The 23297-nt window shown below is 60.8% G+C and overlaps 2 protein-coding genes across 20 annotated transcripts; one reads left to right on the top strand and one right to left on the bottom strand.

Annotated features, from left to right (window-relative positions):
* Positions 1 to 253: 253 nt before the first annotated feature.
* On the bottom strand, positions 254 to 4064 carry INHA (inhibin subunit alpha). Of its 2 annotated transcripts, none has more exons than XM_008507535.2 (2): positions 2775 to 4064; positions 254 to 1260 (listed from the first exon to the last, which is right to left on the bottom strand). In XM_008507535.2, exons 1-2 carry the CDS (start codon positions 3043 to 3045, stop codon positions 428 to 430), a joined length of 1104 nt encoding a protein of 367 aa, XP_008505757.1. In that variant the 5' UTR covers positions 3046 to 4064; the 3' UTR covers positions 254 to 427. The 2 variants fall into 2 exon arrangements, with proteins under 2 accessions (XP_008505757.1, XP_070476046.1); XM_070619945.1 differs by lacking the exon at positions 2775 to 4064 and adding an exon at positions 1438 to 1980.
* OBSL1 (obscurin like cytoskeletal adaptor 1) lies at positions 4007 to 23292 on the top strand. 18 transcript variants are annotated; one of them, XR_011540170.1, is made up of 22 exons: positions 4007 to 5156; positions 6692 to 6961; positions 7046 to 7297; positions 7463 to 7765; positions 7929 to 8225; positions 9563 to 9835; positions 11025 to 11297; positions 11944 to 12216; positions 15032 to 15304; positions 16080 to 16355; positions 16427 to 16714; positions 16895 to 17170; positions 17730 to 17999; positions 18163 to 18435; positions 19159 to 19425; positions 20255 to 20367; positions 20957 to 21078; positions 21251 to 21412; positions 21739 to 21843; positions 22162 to 22431; positions 22977 to 23058; positions 23161 to 23292. XR_011540170.1 is itself a non-coding variant. In XM_070619932.1 (22 exons), the coding sequence occupies exons 1-22, from the start codon at positions 4145 to 4147 to the stop codon at positions 23162 to 23164; spliced, it is 5769 nt and encodes a 1922-aa protein (XP_070476033.1). In that variant the 5' UTR covers positions 4007 to 4144; the 3' UTR covers positions 23165 to 23292. The 18 variants fall into 18 exon arrangements, 10 of the variants coding, with proteins under 10 accessions (XP_070476033.1, XP_070476037.1, XP_070476034.1 ...); XR_011540165.1 differs by having other exon boundaries at positions 20922 to 21078; positions 22935 to 23058; XR_011540167.1 differs by having other exon boundaries at positions 20842 to 21078.
* The last annotated feature ends 5 nt before the right edge of the window (positions 23293 to 23297 follow it).

The raw sequence follows: 23297 nt of genomic DNA, 5'->3' as shown, positions 1-23297 counted from the left end.
CCCACGGACATGTCAGGTCTGGCTGGCACAAGGGCTGGTTCTGTCTCTAGAGTGGCTGCCAGGAGCCTGGAGCACCTTTGTGTCATCCCCAAGCATGGCAGCTTCCCGCCAGATACATACCTGATTACAGCTCTTGAACCTCACATCTCCAAGGTCAAGTCAGGCTGAGCGACCTGAGATCCCAGAATCCCACACTCCCGGGGTCCAGACCTGCCCCCCGCCATATCAGAGAAGCCTGAGAATTCATGCCAAGTCACATGCACTACGCTGTTTATTGTCACATGTTACCCATGGGACAGGGGTGGGATGGGGAGAGGAGCCTTCAGACAGAGAAGTGGAAGGAAGAGGGAAGTGGGAACCATCCATCTTCTGAACTCTGCCCTTCCTCTAGCTGGCGACAGAGGGGGCCCAGCCACCAGCAAGACTCTTAGATGCAAGCACAATGCTGCGTGAGAAGGTTGGGCACTATCTCGTACTTGAACGAGTACCCTCCATCTGAGGTGGTGCGGACACGGAGGGGCCTCATGGTCCCCGGGAGGGCAGCACAGCAGGGCTGGGCTCCTGGCACCAAAGAAAGGGGCTGGATAGGAGTAGGGGGAACCTCAGGGACCGGCAGAGGCAGGTCTGGTGGGGCAGACAGCCCACAGCCACCGTGACAATAGTGGAAGATGAAACTGCGAGGGTGCACGATCCACCGGTCCCAGCCCAGCTCCTGGAAGGAGATGTTGAGGGCCGCTCGGTGGCAGTTGGCGTGGGCAGCGGGTTCCTCTGGCGGCCTCTGGAGCAGGCGCAGCGCGGCGGGAGACCAAGGCCAGGGCAGTGGAGGAGTCGAGCGTCGGGTTCTCTCCCCTCCGCTGGGTGGCCTGGCCCGAGTGTGGGCCACCAGGAAGGGTGTGGCCTCAGGCCGGGCTGAGCAGGAACAGAGAGGACAACGTAGCAGCAGCACCAGGACAGGGTGGGTCAGCAGAGGGAGGGCCGAGGCTGCCAGGTGCAGCACGGCCCAGCGAGGGGGTGCCTGGCCCAAGGTCACGGGCACAGCCATGGGACCTCCAGATGACAGTGCCAGCAGGCCTAGCAGGGGCTCAGAGCTATTAGAGGCTGCTGTGCCCTGCCTGTCCAGTCCGGTGTGGAACCACAGGTGGGCCGAAGTCACCTGGCGGCTGCGCATGTGCTGAGATGGCCGGAACATGTATGTGAAGAGGCCCTGCTCAGCCTCCTGGGCCAGCTCTCCTGCAGCTGGCTCATCCTCACATCTGGAACCTGCAGGAGACAGAGGGAAGGGAGATGGCAGTCTGACTGCAGACCCGGGAGCCCTCCCCTTCAACAGGAGGGCTGCCACGCACGGGCCTGCTGACCACTCCATCGAGCGCTCTGCCAATTTGGGGCCTCCCTCCAGTCTTGAGAGAACTGACAGAGGCTCCCCATCTATCATCTCACCATTAAAGGGCTGAAAAAATACAAGACGTTGCCAACTTCTCCCTGAAGTGGCTTCACCGATTAATATTCCCATCAGCAATGTGTCAGAGGCTCCATGCTCTCCACCTCCACCAACACTTGGAATTGTTGGTTAGCCTGAAATTGTTCATCTGATAGTGTGAAATGGTACCTCGAATGGTGAGAACACAGGCATTGGTTGTATTACTCTTTACATCTTTTTACATGTCAGAAATAGTGCAGGAAAAATTCTTTAAAATAATCCCACTTTTAACGGATGGCAGCTAGGCTTTTGGTGGTGAACACCACGTCGTCCATACGGAAGCTGAAATATAACGATGTACAACTGAGATTTATATTGTCGTGTTAGGATGTTATAAGCCAACGTTACCTCAATAAAAAAGTTAATTAAAAAATAGTAATTCCACTTTAAAAAGATAGGTTAACACCAAAAAGAAGAAGGAGGAGGAATAAAAGAAAGACTGTAACTCGGGACAGAGGGCAGTGCTTTCTAAGAAAGTGGAGCCGGCATCCTGACCCTGATAGGTACGTGGGCCACACTAAACCATCACGGACCAGCACCAGTCAAAGGACGGGTGGTTAGAGCTATACTGTTACCTGGATTCTCTCATCATAAACCTCACAACAACCGATCCATTTTGCAGATAAGGAAACTGAGGGTTAGAAAGGTGAAGTGACATTTAACTACTAAGTGGCCAGACTGGGACTCTGCCTGATCCCAAAGCCACACTTTGACCAACTGTGCTGCACAGGGGCTGAGGCACGGGGAAGCAGGCCGGGGTCCTCCCTAAGGGAAAGGTGGGCCAGATTACAAGAAAGTCGACCCAGAGGAGGGCTTTACTGGTTCAGTCCATGGGGACAAGGAGATGAGAAGGGAATTCAACAGAAGATGGACAGGTTTCCCAGAAAAGTTCCCCAACTGCTCTTTCTCCTGCATCTCTGATATCTTCTCAAGTGTCAGCTACTTGGAGCTAAAGGAAGAAGGTTTGGAGCAGGAAGGAGAAGCAGAGAAAGAAGGAAAGGTGACAGGAAGGGGCCCAGGCCCAGATTCTCTGTCTCCAGAGACTTTTGGTTGCCCGGATGAATATCTCCCAAATCCCTCCCATGTGGCATGCATTCTGGATACCCCGTCTTACTTAATCCTGAGAGGTGGGTGTTATTGCCCAATTTACAGAAGAAGAGGCAGAGGGTCAGGGAGCTTTAGTAACCAGCCCATTGCTGCAAAGCCAGTTGAGTGAGATGTGCCTGGCTTCCAAGCCCATGCTGTACCGTGCTGCTTCTCAAAGCCGCCCTCCAAGTTCCCCACCCTTGCTTGTTACCTGAAGCTGGGAAAAGGATGGCCTGGGAGACATCCTCCTCCTCGGGCTCAGAGCCCCTGCGCGCGAAGCCTCCCAGGGCATGTCTTCGGGGCAAACGCCTGACTCCAGGATCCCCACCTTCCCCAGTCACTGCCGGGGGTCCCAAGGCATCCAGGAACAGGGCCCTCACCTTGGCCAGGACAATTTCCCGGTCCAGCTCTGACCCCTGGCAGCCATGTCCACCCTGTGGAACCAGCAGCAAGAGGAGCAGCAGTGGCAGTGGGGGCACCATCGCTCACCTGGCCCTGCCAACGGCAAACCCACTCCCTGCCCTCTGCCCTCCGTCAGGGTCCACCCAGGGCCTCCTCACTCTGCATCCCACTACACACCCTCTTCTACCCTTCTCACCCAGTATTCCCCAGCCCTTCCCACACCCTGCAGGCCGAGTTGCCCCTGCCCATGGCATTGAGACCTCCTATCTCTGACGCAGATGTCTGTGGCCCTGAGCCTTATCTCCCACTCCCGCCAGGAATGTAGGGGAGGGGGCAGGGGAGGGCTTCACCCCAAGTGACCTGACCCACACATACAACCTTTTCCCCTACACACACACACACTCCACACACGTGTGCGCGTGCACGCGCGCGCACACACACATACACACTGTGCGAGTCACATCCCGGCACCCAGCACAGAGGTGACATCAGGTGGGACAGGAGCCTGGGAGCTGGGGTCTGCCAGCTCCTAAAAGTGTTATTTGTCAGAAAAGCAGAATGTGCCAGCCACTCAGACCTTCTGGGGCCCCTTACAACCCAGCAGCTGCGGGGCCAGCTATGGGGGGATGGGCTGAGGCTGGGGCTAGAGCTGGGACTAGGGTGGGGGGGCAGGTGGTCCCGCCTGCTCTATACTTAGCCTGGAGGAGCCAGTCCGGGCTCTTGTCCTCCAGCTGTGTCATCAGAGAATATTTTTGGGATTGGCAGCTGCAGGCGCCTCTGCCACTCAGGCCCAAGCCTGGCGGGCGGCTGGGGACCTGGCGGCTGGAGGTGGGAGGGAGGAGGGGGAAGAGGCCCAGGCTGTGGGAGGGGGCTGGGAGGGAGGCTCTCCGGAGCAGGAAGCCAGGCCGCGGGCAGGGGCCCCTCGCCGTCAAGGCAAACAGGAAGGACTGCCCCCTAAGCTCCGCGCTCCGGGCCCGCGATCGCCGCCGCCGCCGAGCTGCAGCACCGGGCCCCGGGTAAGGAGGCGAGCCGGCAGCGCGCGGCCAGGGGAGGGCTCGGTAGGTCCCCGCACCCCGTCCCCGGACGCGCCCCGCCTCCCGGGCTCCGGCCGCCGCTGCGGGCCTCCGCAGGCCGCCTGCGCTGCCCCCGCGCCGCGGCGGGCCGTCTGCGGCCGGCGCGATGAAGGCGGGCTCGGGGGATCAGGGGAGCCCCCCGTGCTTCCTGCGCTTCCCGCGGCCCGTGCGGGTGGTAAGCGGCGCCGAGGCCGAGCTCAAGTGCGTGGTGCTGGGGGAGCCGCCGCCCAGCGTCGTGTGGGAGAAGGGCGGGCAGCCGCTGGTGGCCTCGGAGCGCCTGAGCTTCCCGGCGGACGGCGCCGAGCACGGCCTGCTGCTGAGCGGCGCGCTGCCCACCGACGCGGGGGTCTACGTGTGCCGCGCGCGCAACGCGGCCGGGGAGGCCTACGCGGCGGCCGCCGTCACCGTGCTGCAGCCTCCGGCCCCCGAGCCCGAGCCCCAGGCCGCCGAGCGCCCGCAGCCGGCGCCCGGGGCCGGGGAGGGCGCCCCGGTGTTCCTTACGGGGCCCCGGTCCCAGTGGGTACTGCGGGGGGAGGAGGTGGTGCTGACGTGCCAGGTGGGGGGCCTCCCCGCGCCCACGCTGTACTGGGAGAAGGATGGGATGGCCCTGGACGAAGTGTGGGACAGCGGCCACTTCGCTCTCGAGGCGCGCCGCGCCGAGGGCGGCCCGGGCGCCAGCCTGGCGCTGCGCATCCTGGCGGCGCGGCTGCCCGACTCGGGCGTGTACGTGTGCCACGCCCGCAACGCGCACGGCCACGCGCAGGCCGGCGCGCTGCTCCAGGTGCAACAGCCCCCCGAGAGCCCGCCCGAAGACCCCGATGAGGCGCCCCCGCCCGTGGTGGAGCCGCTCAAGTGCGCGCCCAAGACCTTCTGGGTGAACGAGGGCAAGCACGCCAAGTTCCGCTGCTACGTGATGGGCAAGCCCGAGCCCGAGATCGAATGGCACTGGGAGGGCCACCCGCTGCTCCCCGATCGCCGCCGCCTCATGTACCGCGATCGTGACGGCGGCTTCGTGCTCAAGGTGCTCTACTGCCAGGCCAAGGATCGCGGGCTCTACGTGTGCGCCGCGCGCAACTCGGCCGGCCAGACGCTCAGTGCCGTGCAGCTGCACGTAAAAGGTACTGCGGCGCCTCCAGCAGCCCAGGCTTGGAGAGGGGCCTCCAGCGCCCTCCGGGGTCCTCCTCACTCCAACCCCCCTCCGTGCCCCGCCGCCCTGAAGAGGGAGAGGGAGGGGAGGCGGATATTAAAATACCATTTCGTGCCCGCCTTCCACCCGCCAGGGATTCGGATTTAGTAGGTCTCCAGGGTACCCAGGAACTTCTTAGCCAACCCCCCAAGTGATTCTGAGGCAGATGGTGGAAAACCACCCTTTGGTAAAAAGCTTTAAGGAGTGATTGATGCACAAACGCAAAGGGGCCTAGATCTCTTCTCTTCCAGTGGTTTTAAACCTCTTTGTTAATTCGCTCCCCCTCCCCCAGTGGAAACCCCGCTGGGGCCCAGATATGTAAGACAGATAAAAGAAACATTTTACGAGTGTAACTTTCTAAGTCCAAATTTATAACACGTACCTACAAAACCAATCACTGAGAACAAGGGGTGTGTTTTATTGAATACACACGTTTTAAGTGGAGGCTGTGTGCATAACTGAGTCTAGCCTGTGAGCCCTGGGGGAACACCTGGCTGCAGGCCTCACACTGAGAAATTCCTGATTCACCCCAAAGGTAAACTCGATGGAGGAAAAATACCCTGGGACTTTTGACTACTCTTTCACTAAACCGCCCTCCAGGTTTGAAAGAAGAGAAAGGTGAAGGAGAGGAAATTGATGTTTCCAAGTTGTCACCAACAGTGTCTAATAAATGCTCACGTTGTTCCGACACAGAAAATTCAGGGGGAAGAAAACACCCCAAACTCACACTGGAAGTTAAAGCTTTCTGTAATGAGGCTGCGTCACAACTGGAAGGATTATACCTTCTGTGGTTACTGCCCAACTTTTTCCCTCAGAGGAAAAGAGTTGGCAAATCTCCTGAGCCCTGCCTGGCACGCAGTCAGGCGTGGGGCACCTGTGGCGCAGCGGTGGCCTCGCTGGTGCGGCTCCATGTGCACAAATGGGCCAGGCCGCGCTGAGCCTGACCCCATCAGGAGAGAGAAGCCCAGCGGGAGCGCGGAGCTTCCCAGAGCTGCAGGACCAACGAACGTGCTTCTCCGGCAGCCTGAGGGAACCCTCTGGTCGCTTCCACCACCGTGCTTTCTTTTTATAACAGGCAGCTTTGAAAATGGTTAAAGGATTTAAAGATGTAATTCAACTCAGAGCCTCGCAGAATCTGTGAGGTGCCTCCTGGGGGCCCCAGGGAACAGTTTGAAAATCACTAATGTGGTCCATCTCTTTCCCTACTTGACAATTAAGGAAACAGAGGCACAGGATCATTGAAGTGGCTTTGCTGAGGTGATGTGGCCAGGGAGTGTGAGGGTCAGATGAGAACTTAGGCCACCTGGCTTCCCTTCTGGTGGCTTTTCTGTGATTCCACAGTGCCTGCTGGCTCTGGAGAGAAGCAGACGCCGTGAGCTAATGTGGGTTCAGGCAGTTGAGGATGCGAGGAGGAGTCCTTCGGGTCTGGCTCTCTAGAGCCTTCTCTGGTCTCGCCCCTCTCCTCAGAGCCCCGGCTCCGGTTCACGAGGCCCCTGCAGGACGTGGAGGGCCGGGAGCATGGGATTGCCGTGCTGGAGTGTAAAGTACCCAACTCCCGCATTCCCACCGCCTGGTTCCGCGAGGACCAGCGGCTGCTGCCCTGCCGCAAGTACGAGCAGATTGAGGAGGGCACCGTCCGGCGCCTCATCATCCACAGGCTCAAGGCGGATGACGACGGAGTCTACCTGTGCGAGATGCGGGGCCGGGTGCGCACCGTGGCCAACGTAACAGTCAAAGGTTGGCTGGCCGGTGGGAGGAGGTCAAGGTGGAGGCAGGCAGGTGCCCAGACCCTGAGCTGATGGATTCCCGTCTGCATCTCAGGGCCCATCCTGAAGCGGCTGCCCCGGAAGCTCGATGTCCTGGAGGGAGAGAACGCTGTGCTGCTGGTGGAGACGCGAGAGGCTGGGGTCGAGGGGCGCTGGAGCCGCGATGGGGAGGACCTGCCGACCACCTGCCAGAGCAGCTCTGGCCACATGCATGCCCTGGTCCTTCCAGGGGTCACCCGAGAAGATGCTGGCGAGGTCACCTTTAGCCTGGGCAACTCCCGTACCACCACTCTGCTCAGAGTCAAATGTGAGGGCGTGAAAGCCCCGGGGCAGACTCCTCAAGGACTGGACAAGAGGGCCAGGGCAGGGGGGTGACCAAATGCCACAGCCTGGGTTAGCAAAGTGGACTTAAGGTGGGAGGGCTGTGGGAGGCTGGAGCAGGGCTGGAATGTAAACCCTGCCTTTGTCTCAGGCGTCAAGCACAGTCCCCCGGGACCCCCTGTGCTGGCAGAGATGTTCAAGGGCCACAAGAACACGGTCCTGCTGACCTGGAAGCCCCCTGAGCCACCTCCCGAGACCCCCTTCATCTACCGGCTGGAGCGGCAGGAGGTGGGCTCGGAAGACTGGATCCAGTGCTTCAGCATTGAGAAAGCCGGAGCCGTGGAGGTGCCGGGAGACTGCGTGCCCTCCGAGGGCGACTACCGCTTCCGCGTCTGCACGGTCAGCGAGCATGGCCGCAGTCCCCACGTTGTGTTCCACGGGTCTGCTCACCTCGGTGAGTCTGTCTTGCCATACCTGTCCTGTCGGCAGCCGTACCCCAACTCACGCCCTCCCCATCACCTCTCCTTCCTTTATCAGCCCCTCAGTCCCCGTCCTCATTTAAGCCTTTCGCCTGCCAACCTCTGCCTTCTGATGGCTATGTTCTGTCTCCATCTCAGTGCCCACAGCTCGCCTCGTGGCAGGCCTGGAGGATGTGCAGGTATATGATGGGGAAGATGCTGTCTTCTCCCTGGATCTCTCTACCATCATCCAGGGCACCTGGTTCCTTAACGGGGAGGAGCTCAAGAGTAGTGAGCCGGAGGGCCAGGTGGAGCCTGGGGCCCTGCGGTACCGAGTGGAACAGAAGGGCCTACAGCACAGACTCATCCTGCAAGCCGTCAAGCACCAGGACAGCGGGGCCCTGGTCGGCTTCAGCTGCCCAGGCGTGCAGGACTCAGCTGCCCTCACCATCCAAGGTTGGTGCTGGTGGGGACCAGGGTGGGCAGGTAGGGTCAAGACACAGATGTCCTGTTGGCACAATGAGGCAGATGCTGTTCCCTTTTCTCACATCTGCGCCAGGCGAGTAAGGAGCATCCATGGTGGGCTCAGAGAGAGGGCTCAGTGGTCCAGAAGGCCGATTTCAACCCATGTGCAACGTACAGGGGACCCTTGGTTGTCTTCAGTATCGTATCCAAATTCTCTGGAGCGTTCTGTGGTTTACAGAATTCTGTCACATTTATCATCTCAGAGACATGGGCCCTGGCCCTGAGTTCCTGACTGTTTCTTGCCCTGTTGTGTAACTGCTAACATGTCAGCAACTTCCCATGTGCCAGACACAATCCTAATCACTTTCCATATAGTAATTATCACAGTCCTCTCAGCAGCCCTATAAGATAGGTTCTTTTGTCATCCCATTTTCCACATGGGGAAACTGAAGCACAGAGAGGTTAAGTGACTTGCCCTAAGTCACAGAGCTAATGAGTGGTGGTGCTGGATTATGAACCCAGGCAGTCTGGGTCTGGAGTCACACTCTGCCACCTGTGGGAACAGGGAAGGAGAGGGAATGAGGTGTCCCTGAGGAGGACAGTCTTGGTGGGCATCTGAAAGTTCAGGACACATGCTGGCATTGGCCATGTCACCATTGTTGGGGTTTGTAGGGCCAGTCAAGGAAATTCCTCGGCGCCCAAGCATGGGGCCTTGGGGCAGTTAGCCGCCACCAACCCAGGAAGAGGGCAAAGTGAGAAATAACCAGCATCCAGAGCAGCATTTCCCAAATGCAGCCTGGGATCACTGACACGAGAGTCCTTTTCGGGGGCTGGTTTATAAGGCAGGCTCCTGGCCCTTGCATGCTTGTGGAAGGGTTGTTGAGGCATCTGCATTTTTAGCAGGCTCCCTAAGAGTTTGTAGGCACACTAAAACCACCGCTCCTAAGAGGTGGTATGGAAGCCTAAACCTACTTTTTGCAACTCCAACAAGTGCGTTGATGGCAGTTGTCTGGCCTGATGGCCCACCGCCTACACTGGGCACACGCTTATCCCGGAGCGGGGTGCTTATCCCCTAGCGGGGTGCTTATCCCAGAGCAGGGTGCTTATCCCAGAGCAGAGTTATCCCTGAGTGGGGTGCTTATCCTGGAGCGGGCTGTTTATCCCTGAGCGAGGTGCTTATTCCTGAGTGGGGTGCTTATCCCAGAGCAGGGTGTTTATCCCCAGGCGGGGTGCTTATCCCCGAGTGGGGTGCTTATCCCGGAGCAGGGTGCTTACTCCAGGCAGAGCACGCAAGGGCGCTGCGTGTGACTGTGCTTCTCTGCACGCAGAGAGCCCGGTGCACATCCTGAGCCCCCAGGACAAGGTGTCCTTGACCTTCACGACCTCGGAGCGAGTGGTGCTGACCTGTGAGCTCTCCCGGCTGGACTTCCCGGCGAGCTGGTACAAGGATGGGCAGAAGGTGGAGGAGAGTGAGTCGCTGGTGGTCAAGATGGACGGGCGCAGACACCGGCTGATCCTGCCTGAGGCCGAAGTCCAGGACAGTGGCGAGTTTGAGTGCAGAACAGAAGGGGTCTCGGCCTTCTTCAGCGTCACCGTCCGAGGTCAGGAGCTATGGCGGCCTGGGCTCCTCCAGCTGAGGCTGACTCGGGGGCCGTGCAGGCCCTGCCCCCGGTCTGCCTGCTTGGGGAGGGGGTCCCTTCCAGGGCGGACCTCGTGGGCTGGGGACATGTTTTCAGATCACTCGGCTCTCGCTTGCTTATCCTCCCAAGCACCAACACTCTCCAGCACACTTGCCCCCACATACCCTCTGCTGGGGGTGGGGGGAGAACTAAATTCCATTACGGGAAGGACAGAGGGGAGCTCACGTTGCTTGCACATTTACCAAGAACCAAGTACTAGATACTTCAGATATACACTATTTCATTTAATCTTCACAACTAGATGAGGGGTAATATATTGCCAGTTCACAGATGAAGAAACTGAGGCTCAGAGAGGTTATGTGACTTGCCCAGTATCGCACAGCAAGCACATACCCTAGCTGGGTTCACACCCAGGATTGTGCTCATCCTACTGCCCCAGGCGGCCAGGGTCAAAGGGAAGCTTTGAGTGCAGTGGTCCAGTGGTTCTCAGAGGCCAGTCCATGGTCTGGCTACCTCAGAACCACCCCGGAAGCTTGCTCTAAATGCATATGCCCAGGCCCCACAGACCGCCAGAGCCAGAATACCCAGGGCAGAGCCTGGGGATCTCCTCCGGGAAGGCAGCTTGGGAACCACAGATCCAGCTCATCTTCTCACTTTGGGTGGAAATCCTGTTTCAGCCCTGTTGCCAGGAGGTCCTCTAGCCCCTGCCTGAATGTACCCAGAGACAGGGAGCTCACTACCTGTAGGGAGCAGCTGAACCACTGTGGCCCCGCTAAGTCATTCCCACCTCCTGCCCAGCCTGGGACCATTGTGGCAGGGCCTTCCTTGTGACAGCAGCAGCCAGCATGGCCTGATGTGGCCTGTGATGGTGACCACCTCTCAGCCTAGACAGAGGCTCTCTGCCTCCCTCCCTTCATGTCCCCACCCAGCCACCTCTGACCCTCTGGGGACCCACAGAGCACTCAAGGTCCACCTGATCCCCTGTCATGCCCTCAGCTTCCCATGTCATTGCCCCAGAGCCCCCAGCACAGCACAGCCCTAACCCTCCCAGTGTCCTCCTAGGATGAGACTGTCTCCCAGCCAAGCAGCCGATGTGGACTCATGTCTCCTGTGTGTGGGGTGTCTGTGACCCCATCTCTTCTCCCCCCAGACCCCCCAGTGCACATCCTGGACCCCCAGGAGCACGTGTTCGTGCATGCCATAACCTCCGAGTGCGTCATGCTAACCTGTGAGGTGGACCGGGAGGACGCCCCTGTGTGCTGGTACAAGGACGGCCAGGAGGTAGAGGAAAGCGACTTCGTGGTGCTGGAGAACGAAGGGCCCCGTCACCGCCTGGTGCTGCCTGCCGCCCAGCCCCCAGATGGGGGCGAGTTCCAGTGCGTCGCTGGAGATGAGCGCGCCTACTTCACCGTCACCATCACAGGTGGGGGTCCAGGCGGGCCGCGGGACAGGGGAAGGTACCCCCGCTCCCGCCTGGGCAGCTGCCACACTCTCAGCCCTGGACCACAGTTAGTAGCCCCTGCTTCCCTCCCCTAGGCTGAGCAGATGCCCCCCTTTTTCCCTGACCCATGGCCTGCACCCCAAGGTTCAGTCACTCACAGAAAGTGCGCTGTCATAAACACACCGGTCACGACTACACGAGGCACAGGGAGCCCTGCTGTCCCTGTTCTCCTGAAGACCCTGCCAGGGGAACCCTCTAGGGATGGCAGTTCTCCCAGAGCAGATACTGGAGGGGTCAGATCTCAGAGGCCAGCGGAGACCCCAGCTGCATGTGGGCAGCCAACCCTCCTCTCCCCGCTCTCATACCGTCCCCGTCCCAACCCAGAGAATGTGGAAGTTTCCAGAGCAGAGGATGACACCTTGGCCCCACCGTGCCACCATGCTCCTGATGTGCTTTGGTGACTGGTTGTGTCTCCAGCTGTGCATGGAGACACCATCTGAGCGAGGTCCCTCTTCTTCAACCTGTGACCCACCTTCCAGGAGTAGGGAACAGGCGTGGATCAGGGAGGGCAGCAGGGCCCGTGGGCCCCAGCCACTGACGCCCAGCCACGGCTGTTCCTGTCCTCCAGACGTGTCCTCGTGGATTGTGTACCCCAGCGGCAAGGTGTATGTGGCAGCCGTGCGCCTGGAGCGCGTGGTGCTGACCTGCGAGCTGTGCCGGCCCTGGGCCGAGGTGCGCTGGACCAAGGATGGTGACGAGGTGGTGGAGAGTCCCTCGCTGCTCCTGCAGAAGGAGGACACCATCCGCCGCCTGGTGCTGCCCGCTGTCCAGCTGGAGGACTCCGGAGAGTACTTGTGTGAAATCGATGATGAGTCGGCCTCCTTCACCGTCACTGTCACAGGTGTGAGCCCACCCCAGCTCCCCAGGGTCACCAGAAGACAGTCCTGAGCCCTTGGGGGGCTGGCCATGTACCCCTAGCTAGCACGCTGGGGGGGAGGGAGGCGGGGCTGCGGGTGCATGCACAGAGTTCCCGGCCCGAAATCGCCCAGGGCCCCTATTCAGCCAGGCAGGCTGCTCCCCATCACCCAAAGTCAGGAACAGCCCAGCTCCCCCAGCTCATGTACTGAGCACTGTCTCTGTGCCAGGCACCGGGCCAGAGGCTGCGGGTCGCTGGTACGTAATGCAGACACAGTCATCGTTCTCAGAGAGCCGCCAGTCTAGCTGGGGAGACAGTCGTTAACCAGGGGTCGCAAACGGGCAGTCCCTAGGGCCCCATGCAGCCCACAGATGTGTTTTGTTTGGCCTGCAGAGTCTTACCAAAGTCAGGACAGTTCAAATAACAATCCGGAGTTATGCGTCCTCTTGAAAAAGCCGAAGACCCGGCGCCTCTGGTCCCGCTTCCCCCCGTGGAGACGAACAGCTGGCGCTGAGTAGCAGCTGCCCCCGTAACACGGGGCCCACATTCCTCTGTCCCACGCTCTCCGCCATCCCTTTTTGCCTCTCCCCAGACTGCTTCAGCCACTTACCTCCCTGGCCCCTGTGGGCATTTGAGTTTGCGACCCCTGTGTTACATCAATAAATACACAAATAAATGTACAGTGACACCTCGTGACAAGTGCTGTGAGGGATGAGGAGGGCAGAGGGCTCAAGAGAGCAAGACAGGAGAGCCAGGGAGGGCCTCGGAGACAGGCATCATGTCACCCGCGGGCGCCAGCCCTGGGCCAGGCTCCGGGTTCTCGGCAGCAGGCAGGCAGACAGGCCCGCTTCCCTGCGGGAGCACACGGCCCAGCAGGAAAGGCCGACCCAGCGTAGGGTGAGAGTGTGTGTGGGTTGTCGAGTGTTGCCATAGGGTGCTGGGGGCTGCTAACCTGGGCAGCAGGCAGCAGGAGCCTTCAGAACAGATACTTGGGGCAGGGCTGAGTCAGCTCATTGGGGTCGGGGTTTGGGCTGAAGGTGGTGGACGGGGAATGTTCAACGTGGAAAAGCTCAGGACGACTGTGGCAGCCATGGTGGTTCCGTGCTGGAAACTTGGGGCTGCAGCCCACAGCGCAACCCCAGTGTGTATGTTGGGGAAGGAGTGGCTAGGGCCTTGGCAGCTCTTGGTGGCACAGATGAACCCCACTGGCTGCCCGGAAGTGACCATCCTCCTGCTGGCACCGTCTTGTCACCCTCTCCCCTGCCCTGCCCTAGAAATAATGCCTCAGCCTAGGCTGAGCCACTTAGGGCCCCACTCCCCACACCGCAGTGAGTCTGGCACACACAAGCCCACCAAGCCGAAGAGGCCTTTCTGCACTACAGTGTGTCCCTCCAACCTCTCCCACCCAGGCCCTGGCCAGGCATAATGGCCACGACTGTGCACTCTTCAGCCCACACCAGCCTCCCCACCGAACACCAGATTCCTCACGGGGAAGTTCGCACCAACACCACCTCGGCTGTGGACCAGGGAGGATCAAGTGTAGTGCTGAGCTGAGGTCCCACAGCTGTGCAAGCACCCCAGCACCATCGCTGCCCCTTGACCTCACCCCACTGCTCCCACCCCTCAGGGAGCCGCACTCCGCAATCTACCCGCCTTCCTTGCTGGGCCCGAGAGAACCAGGCTGCTTCAAGCCCAGTTAGGGAGGCGCATTGCGGGGGCCGAGGGCCGAGGATGTGCTGGCCAGCACGTCTGCCCATGCGCGCACGCGCGCGCGCGCCCCTGCAAAACGCGGGCCCGGGAAGCTGCAGTTCCCCAGACAACCACAAGGGGGCCGAAGGCTAGAGCGCAAAAGTGTTGGAGACTTGCAGGTTCTGGCGGATCTCAGGGGCGCGTGGGAGGTGGGCAGGCCCAAGCTTGGCGTTGGTCATCTCCAATTTTGACATGGCCCCCTTTCTGTGAAAGAGTGACCACTTTAGAACAGTGGGAGATGAACTCCCAGAATCAGCGTGTAACATCCCTGGGGAATTCAGACAGGTGTTGGCAACTGTTACGCACAGATGCAAAAATTTTACTGCGTTCCGGCAAGCCTTGACTTGAACTCCCCACCGCTGCTTGCAGAGTCTGAGCCTCCCTTTAACAGACAAGAGTTTTTCCTCTTGCCTCACAGTAGGTGTAGCCAGCTGTGATCTTTAGGAAGTTGCTTAATCACTCTGTGCCTCAGTTTCCTTGTCTGGAAGACGGGATAAAAATATACCCACCGCCGAGGATTGCTGTGAGGGTTAACTGTGTAAAGTGCTTAGGACTGTTCCTGGAACCTTAGGAAGCCGGATATAAGGATTTGTATTACACAGTCATGATTCCTTAGCCATAATTCCGAAATCCAAAAAACTCTCAAAATCAAAAGTCTTTTTGTAAGTTTGGTACTCAAAGTCATTTCAGTAAAACCTGACCTTAACTGCTGGAAGCTATTTCTGCTCTTTAATTATCCTGCTTAGAGTGAATATACCTAAATGTTACACAGCAGAAATGTTAATGTGATTGATTGGGGGGGTGGCCCGTGGGGGCTACGGAGGGAGGTGATATGTGATAAATGCACCATTTCTGGAATCTGAAGCATTCTGGATCTCATCACACCTCTGGCCCCAGGGATCTCAGAGAACAGATTGTGGACCTATCATTCCGCATTATTATTACCCTTATTACCCTTATTATTGTGGTGACAGGTACTTCATGCTGCCAGATGGCCCCAGGGAGGCTGATGGTGAGTTTGTGACAGCCTGTGGTTGCCCCCACTCTGCAGAGCCCCCGGTGCGCATCATTTACCCCCGGGATGAGGTGACCTTGATCGCCGTGAGCTTGGAGTGTGTGGTGCTGATGTGTGAGCTGTCTCGGGAGGACGCCCCCGTGCGCTGGTACAAGGATGGGCTGGAGGTGGAGGAGAGCGAGGCCCTGGTGCTGGAGAGTGATGGGCCCCACCGCCGCCTGGTGCTGCCCGCCGCCCAGCCTGAGGACGGGGGCGAGTTCGTGTGTGATGCTGGAGATGACTCAGCCTTCTTCACTGTCACAGTCACAGGTGGGCAGTCTTGGGGCACCCTGGGGAGCCAGTGAGGCAGGGGGCTGAGGGACAGACACCCAACCCTCCCACTTCTCACTGTTTAGGGGCTCCCCCAGTCTCCTCTCCTCTCCAGCTTCCTCACTCTCAGCCATCAGAGAGAGAGCCCTGGGCTTGCTCAAGTCAGAGCGGAACAGTAACCAGAGACCTGGGGGAGAGAGCTCAGCAATTAGAAGCATTCATTCATTCATTCAATCATTTATTCCACAAATCCTTATTGCATGACTGCTGTATGCTTGGCACCGATCTAGACGCTGAGGGCTACAGTAGCAAGTGAATAAGACAAAAACCTCTCTTCGTGGAGCTGGCGTTCTAGGGAGGGTGGCAGACAACAAAGAAGTACAGTAGGTGGTTTTTCAGGTGGTGAGAAGTGCATCGGAGGCAAAGCAGAGAAGGGAGATGGAAAGTGGGGGCGGGGCGGGGCGGGGCGGGTGCACATTGCGGTTGGATTGGTCTGGGTGTGAGTCTGGGTCTATCTCTTTCTGTCCACCTTGGCAAGTCACTTCTCTCTAGTGACCTCAGGTCCTCATCTGTAAAGTGAAGCCAATGGCTAGACACCTCCGAGAGAGTGTCTGCAATGTGCTTAGCATATTGCCCAGCACCAGTAAGTGCCCGTGGCTTGTAGCTGGTACCGTCCCAAGAGCTGTGCTGTGAAAGGAGAGGGCTGAGACTCGAGCCGGTGAGGCAGGTGGAGGCCTGCTGGCTGAGCTGGTTCCCCCCTCTGTCCACCCACCAGCCCCGCCGGAGAGGATCGTGCACCCGGCAGCCCGCTCCCTGGACCTGCAGTTCAGGGCTCCGGGGCGTGTGGAGCTGCGCTGCGAGGTGGCCCCTGCGGGGTCCCAGGTGCGCTGGTACAAGGATGGTCTGGAGGTGGAAGCGTCCGACGCCCTACATCTGGGTGCCGAGGGGCCTGCTCGAACCCTGACCCTGCCCCACGCACAGCCTGAGGATGCTGGGGAGTACGTGTGCGAGACCCGTGATGAGGCCGTCACCTTCAATGTCAGCCTGGCTGGTGGGTGCTCCTAGCCAGTCCCGGCGGGGGAGGTGGAGGCATGCCTGAGCTGACACCCTCTCTCTGTCCAGAGCCCCCTGTCCAGTTCCTCGCCCCAGAGGCAGCCCCCAGCCCACTCTGTGTGGCCCCCGGGGAGCCAGTCGTGCTGAGCTGTGAGCTGTCCCGAGCTGTTGCCCTGGTCTTCTGGAGCCACAATGGGAGGCCCGTGCAGGAGGGCGAGGGCCTGGAGCTTCACACTGAGGGACCCCGCCGCATCCTCCGCATCCGGGCCGCAGACCCGGCCCACGCAGGCCTCTACACCTGCCAATCTGGGGCAGCCCCGGACGCCCCCAGCCTCAGCTTCACTGTCCAAGTGGCTGGTGAGTGTCACCTGGGCAGAAAGCCTGAGTTGCACCCCAAACCCACGGGCTCCCCCACCTCTCTAGCACACCTTGTCCACCCCTTGCCCCCCACAGTGCCTTTCCCCATCTCGCCTCCTCCTGCCCTCCTCGCAGCCCTTGAGCCCTCCCTCCCAGTGACCCCCAGCTCTGACCCTGCAGACCCCCCCGTGCGGGTGGTGGCCCCCGAGGCAGCCCAGACGAGGGTTCGCAGCACCCCAGGCGGGGACCTAGAGCTGGTCGTGCACCTCTCCGGGCCGGGGGGCCCTGTGCGCTGGTACAAGGACGGGGAGCGACTGGCAAGCCAGGGGCGGGTGCAGCTGGAGCAGGCCGGGCCGAGGCAGGTGCTGCGGGTGCGGGGGGCACGCAGCAGGGACGCTGGGGAATACCTGTGCGACACGCCCCAGGACAGCCGCATCTTCCTCGTCAGCGTGGAAGGTAACAGTGCACCCCTCACCCTTACGGCCCTGGCACCCCGAGGACCACACCCCCGCCCTCACCCCTCAGCCCCACCTCACTGCCTCTGGCTCCAGCCACTGCACACACACGCCGTTACCTGGATGGGTACCCAGGGCTCCCTCTTCCAGGGACCCTCAGGCTAGAAGCTGAGGCTCTGAACCCGTTGGGTTCCAGTCTAGATTCTGCTTTCTAGTAGCTGTGTGACACTGGCAAGTTACTTAATCTCTCTGAGCTCCAGCTCTGAAGTGGGGGGATAATGCTCATCTTACAGGGCTGCTGTGACAATTAATTGAGACGAATAGGGTCCGTAGTCAACGATCCATTACTATTAGGGAGTCAGAGAGGTGCCAGGCCAGGATCGAGGGGACTTGGCTAGAAGTGGCAGGGAGTTGGCATATTGTCCTTTGGCTGACACACCGTAGGTCCCCAGGAAAGGTGTGTTAAATAACTGGGGGATGAAGGCCTGCACCCCAGGAGGGGGTGAAAAGGAGGGAGGGGGAAAGGCCCAGCCCACCTCACTGACCGCCCCCACCCCCAGAACCACCGCTGGTGAAGCTGGTCTCAGAGCTGACACCACTGACCGTCCACGAAGGCGATGATGCCACCTTCCGGTGTGAAGTCTCTCCACCGGACGCCGATGTCACCTGGCTGCACAATGGGGCCGTTGTCACTCCAGGGCCCCAGCTAGAGGTGGCCCAGAATGGGTCAAGCCGCACACTGACCCTGCGAGGCTGCCAGCTTGAGGATGCAGGGACGGTGACTGCCCGAGCAGGGGCCACAGCCACAAGTGCCCGGCTCCACGTTCGAGGTTTGGTCCTGATGGGGATGAAATGATCTTGTTCCTTGTACCCACCCTTCCAGCCCCTGCCCTCGCAGCCTTGCCCTTCTGCCCAGGGACGGGCCAGCGAGATGGAGCAGGGGGTGGCCCCCAGCCCCCGCTGGGCTCCATGCTCCCTCCTGCTTCCCCCCAGAAACAGAGCTGCTGTTCCTGCGGCGGCTGCAGGATGTGCGCGCAGAGGAAGGCCAGGATGTGTGCCTGGAAGTGGAGACAGGCCGCGTGGGCGCAGCAGGGGCCGTGCGCTGGCTGCGGGGCGGGGAGCCCCTGCCCCTCGACTCTCGCCTATCCATGGCCCAGGATGGCCACATCTACCGCCTCTGCATCCGCGGCGTCGTGCTGGCCGACCAGGGCACCTACGGCTGCGAGAGCCACCACGATCGCACCCTGGCCAGGCTCAGCGTGAGGCGTGAGTGCCCCGTCCTCTCCTAACATGTCGCCTGCCCCATGGCACAGCCTTTCCCGGCTGGCCCAGGGCCCCTCGGACCCCCACCAAAGTGCTCCTCGCCGCTGAGGCAAGTCAGCCCTGGCTGACCTCCAGGAATATGACTAAAGCAGCCTACCCAAAGCAGAACTTTGCTTTTTCTAGTGTTTTTTTTTTTTTTTCCCACCTTAGAAGCCCATGTGGATTTGCGTTCCATTTCACGTGTCCAAGTTAGCTTTGCTATAAACATCAATATTATACTCCAGAAAGACTTGCCCTGTTGGTCCTTCAGTCACATGCCCCAGGACACAGGGGCCCGTTTGAGAAGCAGGGGTGGCTGGCAAACAGCACCCCCCAGCCCGCAAGCTGGAGCCCTCTCTTGACTGTGTGACCTCGTGCAAATTCCCTAACCTCTCTGACCCAGGTTTTGACCTTCTGAGGTCATAGCACCTCTCACCCAGACTCCTCCACCCCCTGTCCGCCCCTCACCTCCTTCCTGTGTCCCGCCTCCTAACCCCAGTAAGGCTCTCTCTCCCCGGAAGTATGGCCAGCTGTGCTTCCTTCTTCCTGAACCCTGCTTCTGAACTTTGTCACTAGGTCGGGTGTTAGGGATGGTGCGGGCAGGGTCAAGGGGTATGTGAGCCCCCCAAAGCCCCTGCCTAGAGATGGAGCCCTCATTCTCCCTCTCTCCCCATCTCCCCCCACCAGCGAGGCAGCTCAGGGTGCTGCAGCCTCTGGAGGATGTGACCATCATCGAGGGGGGCAGTGCTACCTTCCACCTGGAGCTGTCCCAGGAGGGTGTGACTGGGGAGTGGGCCCGGGGAGGAGTCCGGCTGCAGCCGGGGCCCAAGTGCCACATTCACACAGAGGGCCACACTCACCACCTGGTCCTCAGTGGCCTGGGCCTGGCTGACTCGGGCTGCATCTCCTTCACTGCGGATTCCCTGCGCTGTGCGGCCAGACTCACCGTGAGAGGTGCGGCCTGGGGGACCGCTGCCTGCCTGCTGACTGCCCTGGGGGTGACTCTACTGACCCCACTCCCTGTGTGGCCCCCACTGACCTCCCTGCCAGAGCAGGACTCCCCTGACCCTTTGACCTGTGGCCCCAGTGACTACCCTGCTTGAGTGTGGCTCCTCTGTGCCTGCAACCTGCTGGCCTGCCCCAGTGAGCATGTCCGTGCCAGTGTGGTGTGGTCCCTATTGTCTACCTGGGCACGCCTGCCTGCTGTGGCCGCCCTGCCTGTCTGTGCCTTTCTGACCACTCAAGTCCCAACCATCCACTGACCATGCCTAAGTGTGACTTCACTAGCACCTGTTTCCGTGTCCCCCATTTTGGCTTCCAGTCCTAGTGCGTTCCCCACTGACCATACCTGCTCAAGGGTCCCCCTATTGCTCCTCTGAACCCATTGTGTCTCCCACTGGCCAGTGTCTCCTGTGCATTCCAGCCAAGTGTGGCCCCCACCGACCATGCCTGCCTATGGGTTACTCCACTGGCATCTTTGCTCTGGGTCCCCACCATACCCCTCTAGCCCCAGCATGTCCCCCACTGACCACCTTAAAGTCTGATCCCCAGTTGGCCACTCCTGCCCCATTGACCCCTGTGAGCCGCTGTGTCCTCCACTGACCAGCATCCCCCGTGGACCACTTGTCCCAGCTCATCCCCCACTCACTAGTGGCCTCCATGGATCACCTTGTCTAAATGTATCACTGACCCTTCTGCCCAAATGTGTCCTCCTTGTCCCCGCAAGCTGGGTCCCTGTCCTGTCCTTACCCTTGCTCCCTCTGCACTGTCCTCCCTCTCCCAGAGGCTCCGGTGACCATTGTGCGGGGGCTACAGGATCTAGAGGTGACCGAGGGCAACACAGCTACATTCGAGTGCGAGCTTTCCCAGGCCTTGGCTGATGTCACCTGGGAGAAGGTCAGAGCCCAGCCCCGGCCCAGCCCACCTTGGCGTCATAATCACAATAATAATGCCTTAAACAAACAACTAACACTGAGCGGATGTGCCTGCCCCTGGTGCTAAGATTCACTTTACATTAATCCTTTAATCCTCACAACGTCCTTATGAGGCTGTCTTGTTATCTCCACCTTGTCTACAAGGAGATGGAGCTCAGCGGGGTGATGGATTGCCCAGGCCAGACAAAAGGGGTAGAGCCCATATTTGAATCCAGGTTTACCTAATTCCAGAAGCCACGCTCATGGCCGTTGTGACCGGTACAGGACTCTGGGCTTCCCGCGCCCATGGCGCCCCTTCTCAGCCCTAACGTCCCCAAAGGGTGGCACTTTCCCCATGAGGCTTCTGGCGCGGCCCCGAAGGCGCGGGATGGCCCGACCCAAGCCTGAGGGGCAGAGACAAGTAAAAACGCTCTTCGACACCACTTGGCATCAACAGAGGGCGCTGCCGCCTCCCAGGGTCGCGGCCGCCTGCGCCCAGCCGAGTTCACCCCGACCCTCTGCAACTCCCGCCCCCAGGACGGGCGCCCGCTCACGCCCAGCCCTCGGCTCAGGCTCCAGGCCCTCGGCGCGCGCCGCCTGCTCCAGCTGCGGCGCTGCGGCCCCTCGGACGCCGGGAGCTACAGCTGCGCGGTGGGGACGGCTCGCACCGGGCCCGTCCGCCTGGCCGTGCTCGGTGGGTACGGGGCGCTGCCGGGGCCGGACGCTGGGGTGGGCGCGCGGGCAGTGGGCCCGTCCTCCCTCGGGACTGACTCCCGGGGCTTCCAGGGAGAGGGGCGGGCAGTGGGCGTGGTCGGGCACCGCCCCCCCTCTGCCCCGCCCCGCTGACGTCCGCGGCTCCGCCCCAGAGCGCACGGCGTCGGTGCTCTCCGAGCTCCGGTCGGTGCGCGCCCGCGAAGGCGACGGCGCCACATTCGAGTGCACCGTGTCGGAGGTCGAGATCTCCGGGAGCTGGGAGCTTGAAGGCCGCCCGCTGAGACCCGGAGACCGCGTCCGCATCCGACAGGAAGGTCTGGCCGACTTTCTCCCGACTCTAGCCCCTTGCTGACCCGCCCCCAGCTCAGGCAGACCCCGCCCTACGAGGATAAGCCGCGCCTCCAGCTCGAACGGTCCCGCCCCACGGCCCAAGGAGCCGTCTCCCTGTCTTTCCCTGGCCCCCAGCCACGAGCCCTCGGTCCTGGACCGCTCCTCTTCCCTCTCGGCATCCCGTTTCCGCCCAACCGAGCACACATTTAACGCGTCCGAAGAGACCTGGGGATCTCCTCCGGCCCCACCCTCATCCCTGAACCTTCCCCAGAGGGGGCTTCGGCCTCGCTAGCTCCTCCCTCACCCCCAGGGAAGAAACATTTTCTCGTGCTGAGCGGGCTGCGGGCGGAGGACGCCGGTGAGGTTCGCTTCCAGGCGGGACCCGCCCAGTCCGTGGCTCAGCTGGAGGTGGAGGGTAAGCAACGGGGGCAGGGGCGGCCAGTAGTGGGCATCATCTCCCCCGGGACTGGCAGGCTGGCGAGAGGTCCTAGGAGCGCTGCCTCCCCACCTGCCTTCCTCGAGGGGCTCTCCTGGGGCGGGTCATAGAGGGCAGTGCGTTTCCTAGGGAGGAGATGGGTAGGAGGAGACTTTGGGTTGGGTGTGCTACGGAACGGGCTGGTGGCATTGAGATCTGAGACCAGGACTGGAGGCCGCAGGGGGAGGGAAGATGCGTCTCTCCTCCTGGGGGCCCTGCGTGTCCCTGTTCACTTAAGCTTTCGTTCTCCACCCCCAGCACTGCCTCTCCAGATGTGCCGCCGCCCCCCTCGCGAGAAGACGGTTCTGGTCGGCCGCCGGGCTGTGCTGGAGGTGACTGTGTCCCGCTCCGGGGGCCACGTGTGCTGGTTACGGGAGGGGGTCGAGCTATGCCCAGGAGATAAGTACGAGCTGCGCAGCCATGGCCCCACCCACAGCTTGGTCATCCATGACGTGCGACCTGAGGACCAGGGCACCTACTGCTGCCAGGCCGGCCAGGACAGCGCCCACACACAGCTACTGGTAGAGGGTGAGTGAAGCTGTCCTGGTAGAGGTCAGAGGGTCAAGAGAGGCTGGCCAGGCAGGAGGGCTCGCCTAGGAGCTAGTGGGCTGAGACACACCTACTGCAAGTTTCCCAGGATTGGGATGGCAAGTTGGTTCTGGGATGTGTTGGGGGCGGGGGCGTGGGGAGGCGGTAGATCGAGTCCAGGGCTGAGGACAGGAGGGAGCCCTGTGTTCCAACAGGAACCACTCGGTTCAGGGCAGCTGTTCCCACTTTTCTACTCTCCTTCCTGACCGGGCTTCCCCTCACCCCCTCCTGCCTCTGGACCATGTTTGTCTCTTCTGAATGCCCCATTTGTACCCCAATTCCTCTCCTTCCCACCCATGGGCCCCTGGTCTGTGCCCCACTTCCCCGTCCCTCACCCGCCTCGTGCTCTCTGCCCAGCTGGCTTCTGCCCATGTCAGCAAGTTCAACATCAGCCTGGGCAGAGGGCTCCTGTGCTGGCCCCATTTCTTTCCTCTCCCACATAGGAGATGCCCCACCCTGCACCTGAATTTCTGCATTCCCTTCAGATGCCTTGCCCCCCCAAACGGACCCCCACTCTCCTGCCCCCACAGACAGCCCTGACAGAGGCCTCGAGAGGGTGGGGCAGAGGTGAGGGCCCAGCTCTTCCTGTGTGGGTGCCTAGGCTCTGCCAGGGGAGAGGAGGTGGTACCCACTCTCTCCCCAGCCCCAAGCAGAGTCATTCCTCTGCAGGTAGCTAGGAGGACCGAACCAGGCCAGGCGGGTGCCTCGGACAGCTTGGAAGGCGCATGCCCTAACTCCGGGCAGAGGTGGGGAGGCAGGGGAACAGAGGTGTTGGGAGACAATAAAAGTGGTACAGTCCTTTCCCT

The sequence above is a fragment of the Equus przewalskii genome, chromosome 5 (genome assembly GCF_037783145.1).
Source record: "Equus przewalskii isolate Varuska chromosome 5, EquPr2, whole genome shotgun sequence".
NCBI lineage: Eukaryota > Metazoa > Chordata > Mammalia > Perissodactyla > Equidae > Equus > Equus przewalskii.
Note: the sequence above shows the minus strand (reverse complement) of the source record. Positions and strands in the feature narration are given on the sequence as shown.

Coding starts and splice junctions, on each gene's coding strand:
- INHA (XM_008507535.2), bottom strand. CDS start 3,045: ATGGTGCCCCCACTGCCACTGCTGCTCCTCTTGCTGCTGGTTCCACAG. Junction 1,261..2,774: donor CATCCTTTTCCCAGCTTCAG/GTAACAAGCAAG, acceptor TGTCTCCTGCAG/GTTCCAGATGTGAGGATGAG.
- OBSL1 (XM_070619932.1), top strand. CDS start 4,145: ATGAAGGCGGGCTCGGGGGATCAGGGGAGCCCCCCGTGCTTCCTGCGC. Junction 16,356..16,426: donor CTTCAATGTCAGCCTGGCTG/GTGGGTGCTCCT, acceptor CTCTCTGTCCAG/AGCCCCCTGTCCAGTTCCTC. Junction 19,426..20,254: donor GGCCAGACTCACCGTGAGAG/GTGCGGCCTGGG, acceptor TCCCTCTCCCAG/AGGCTCCGGTGACCATTGTG.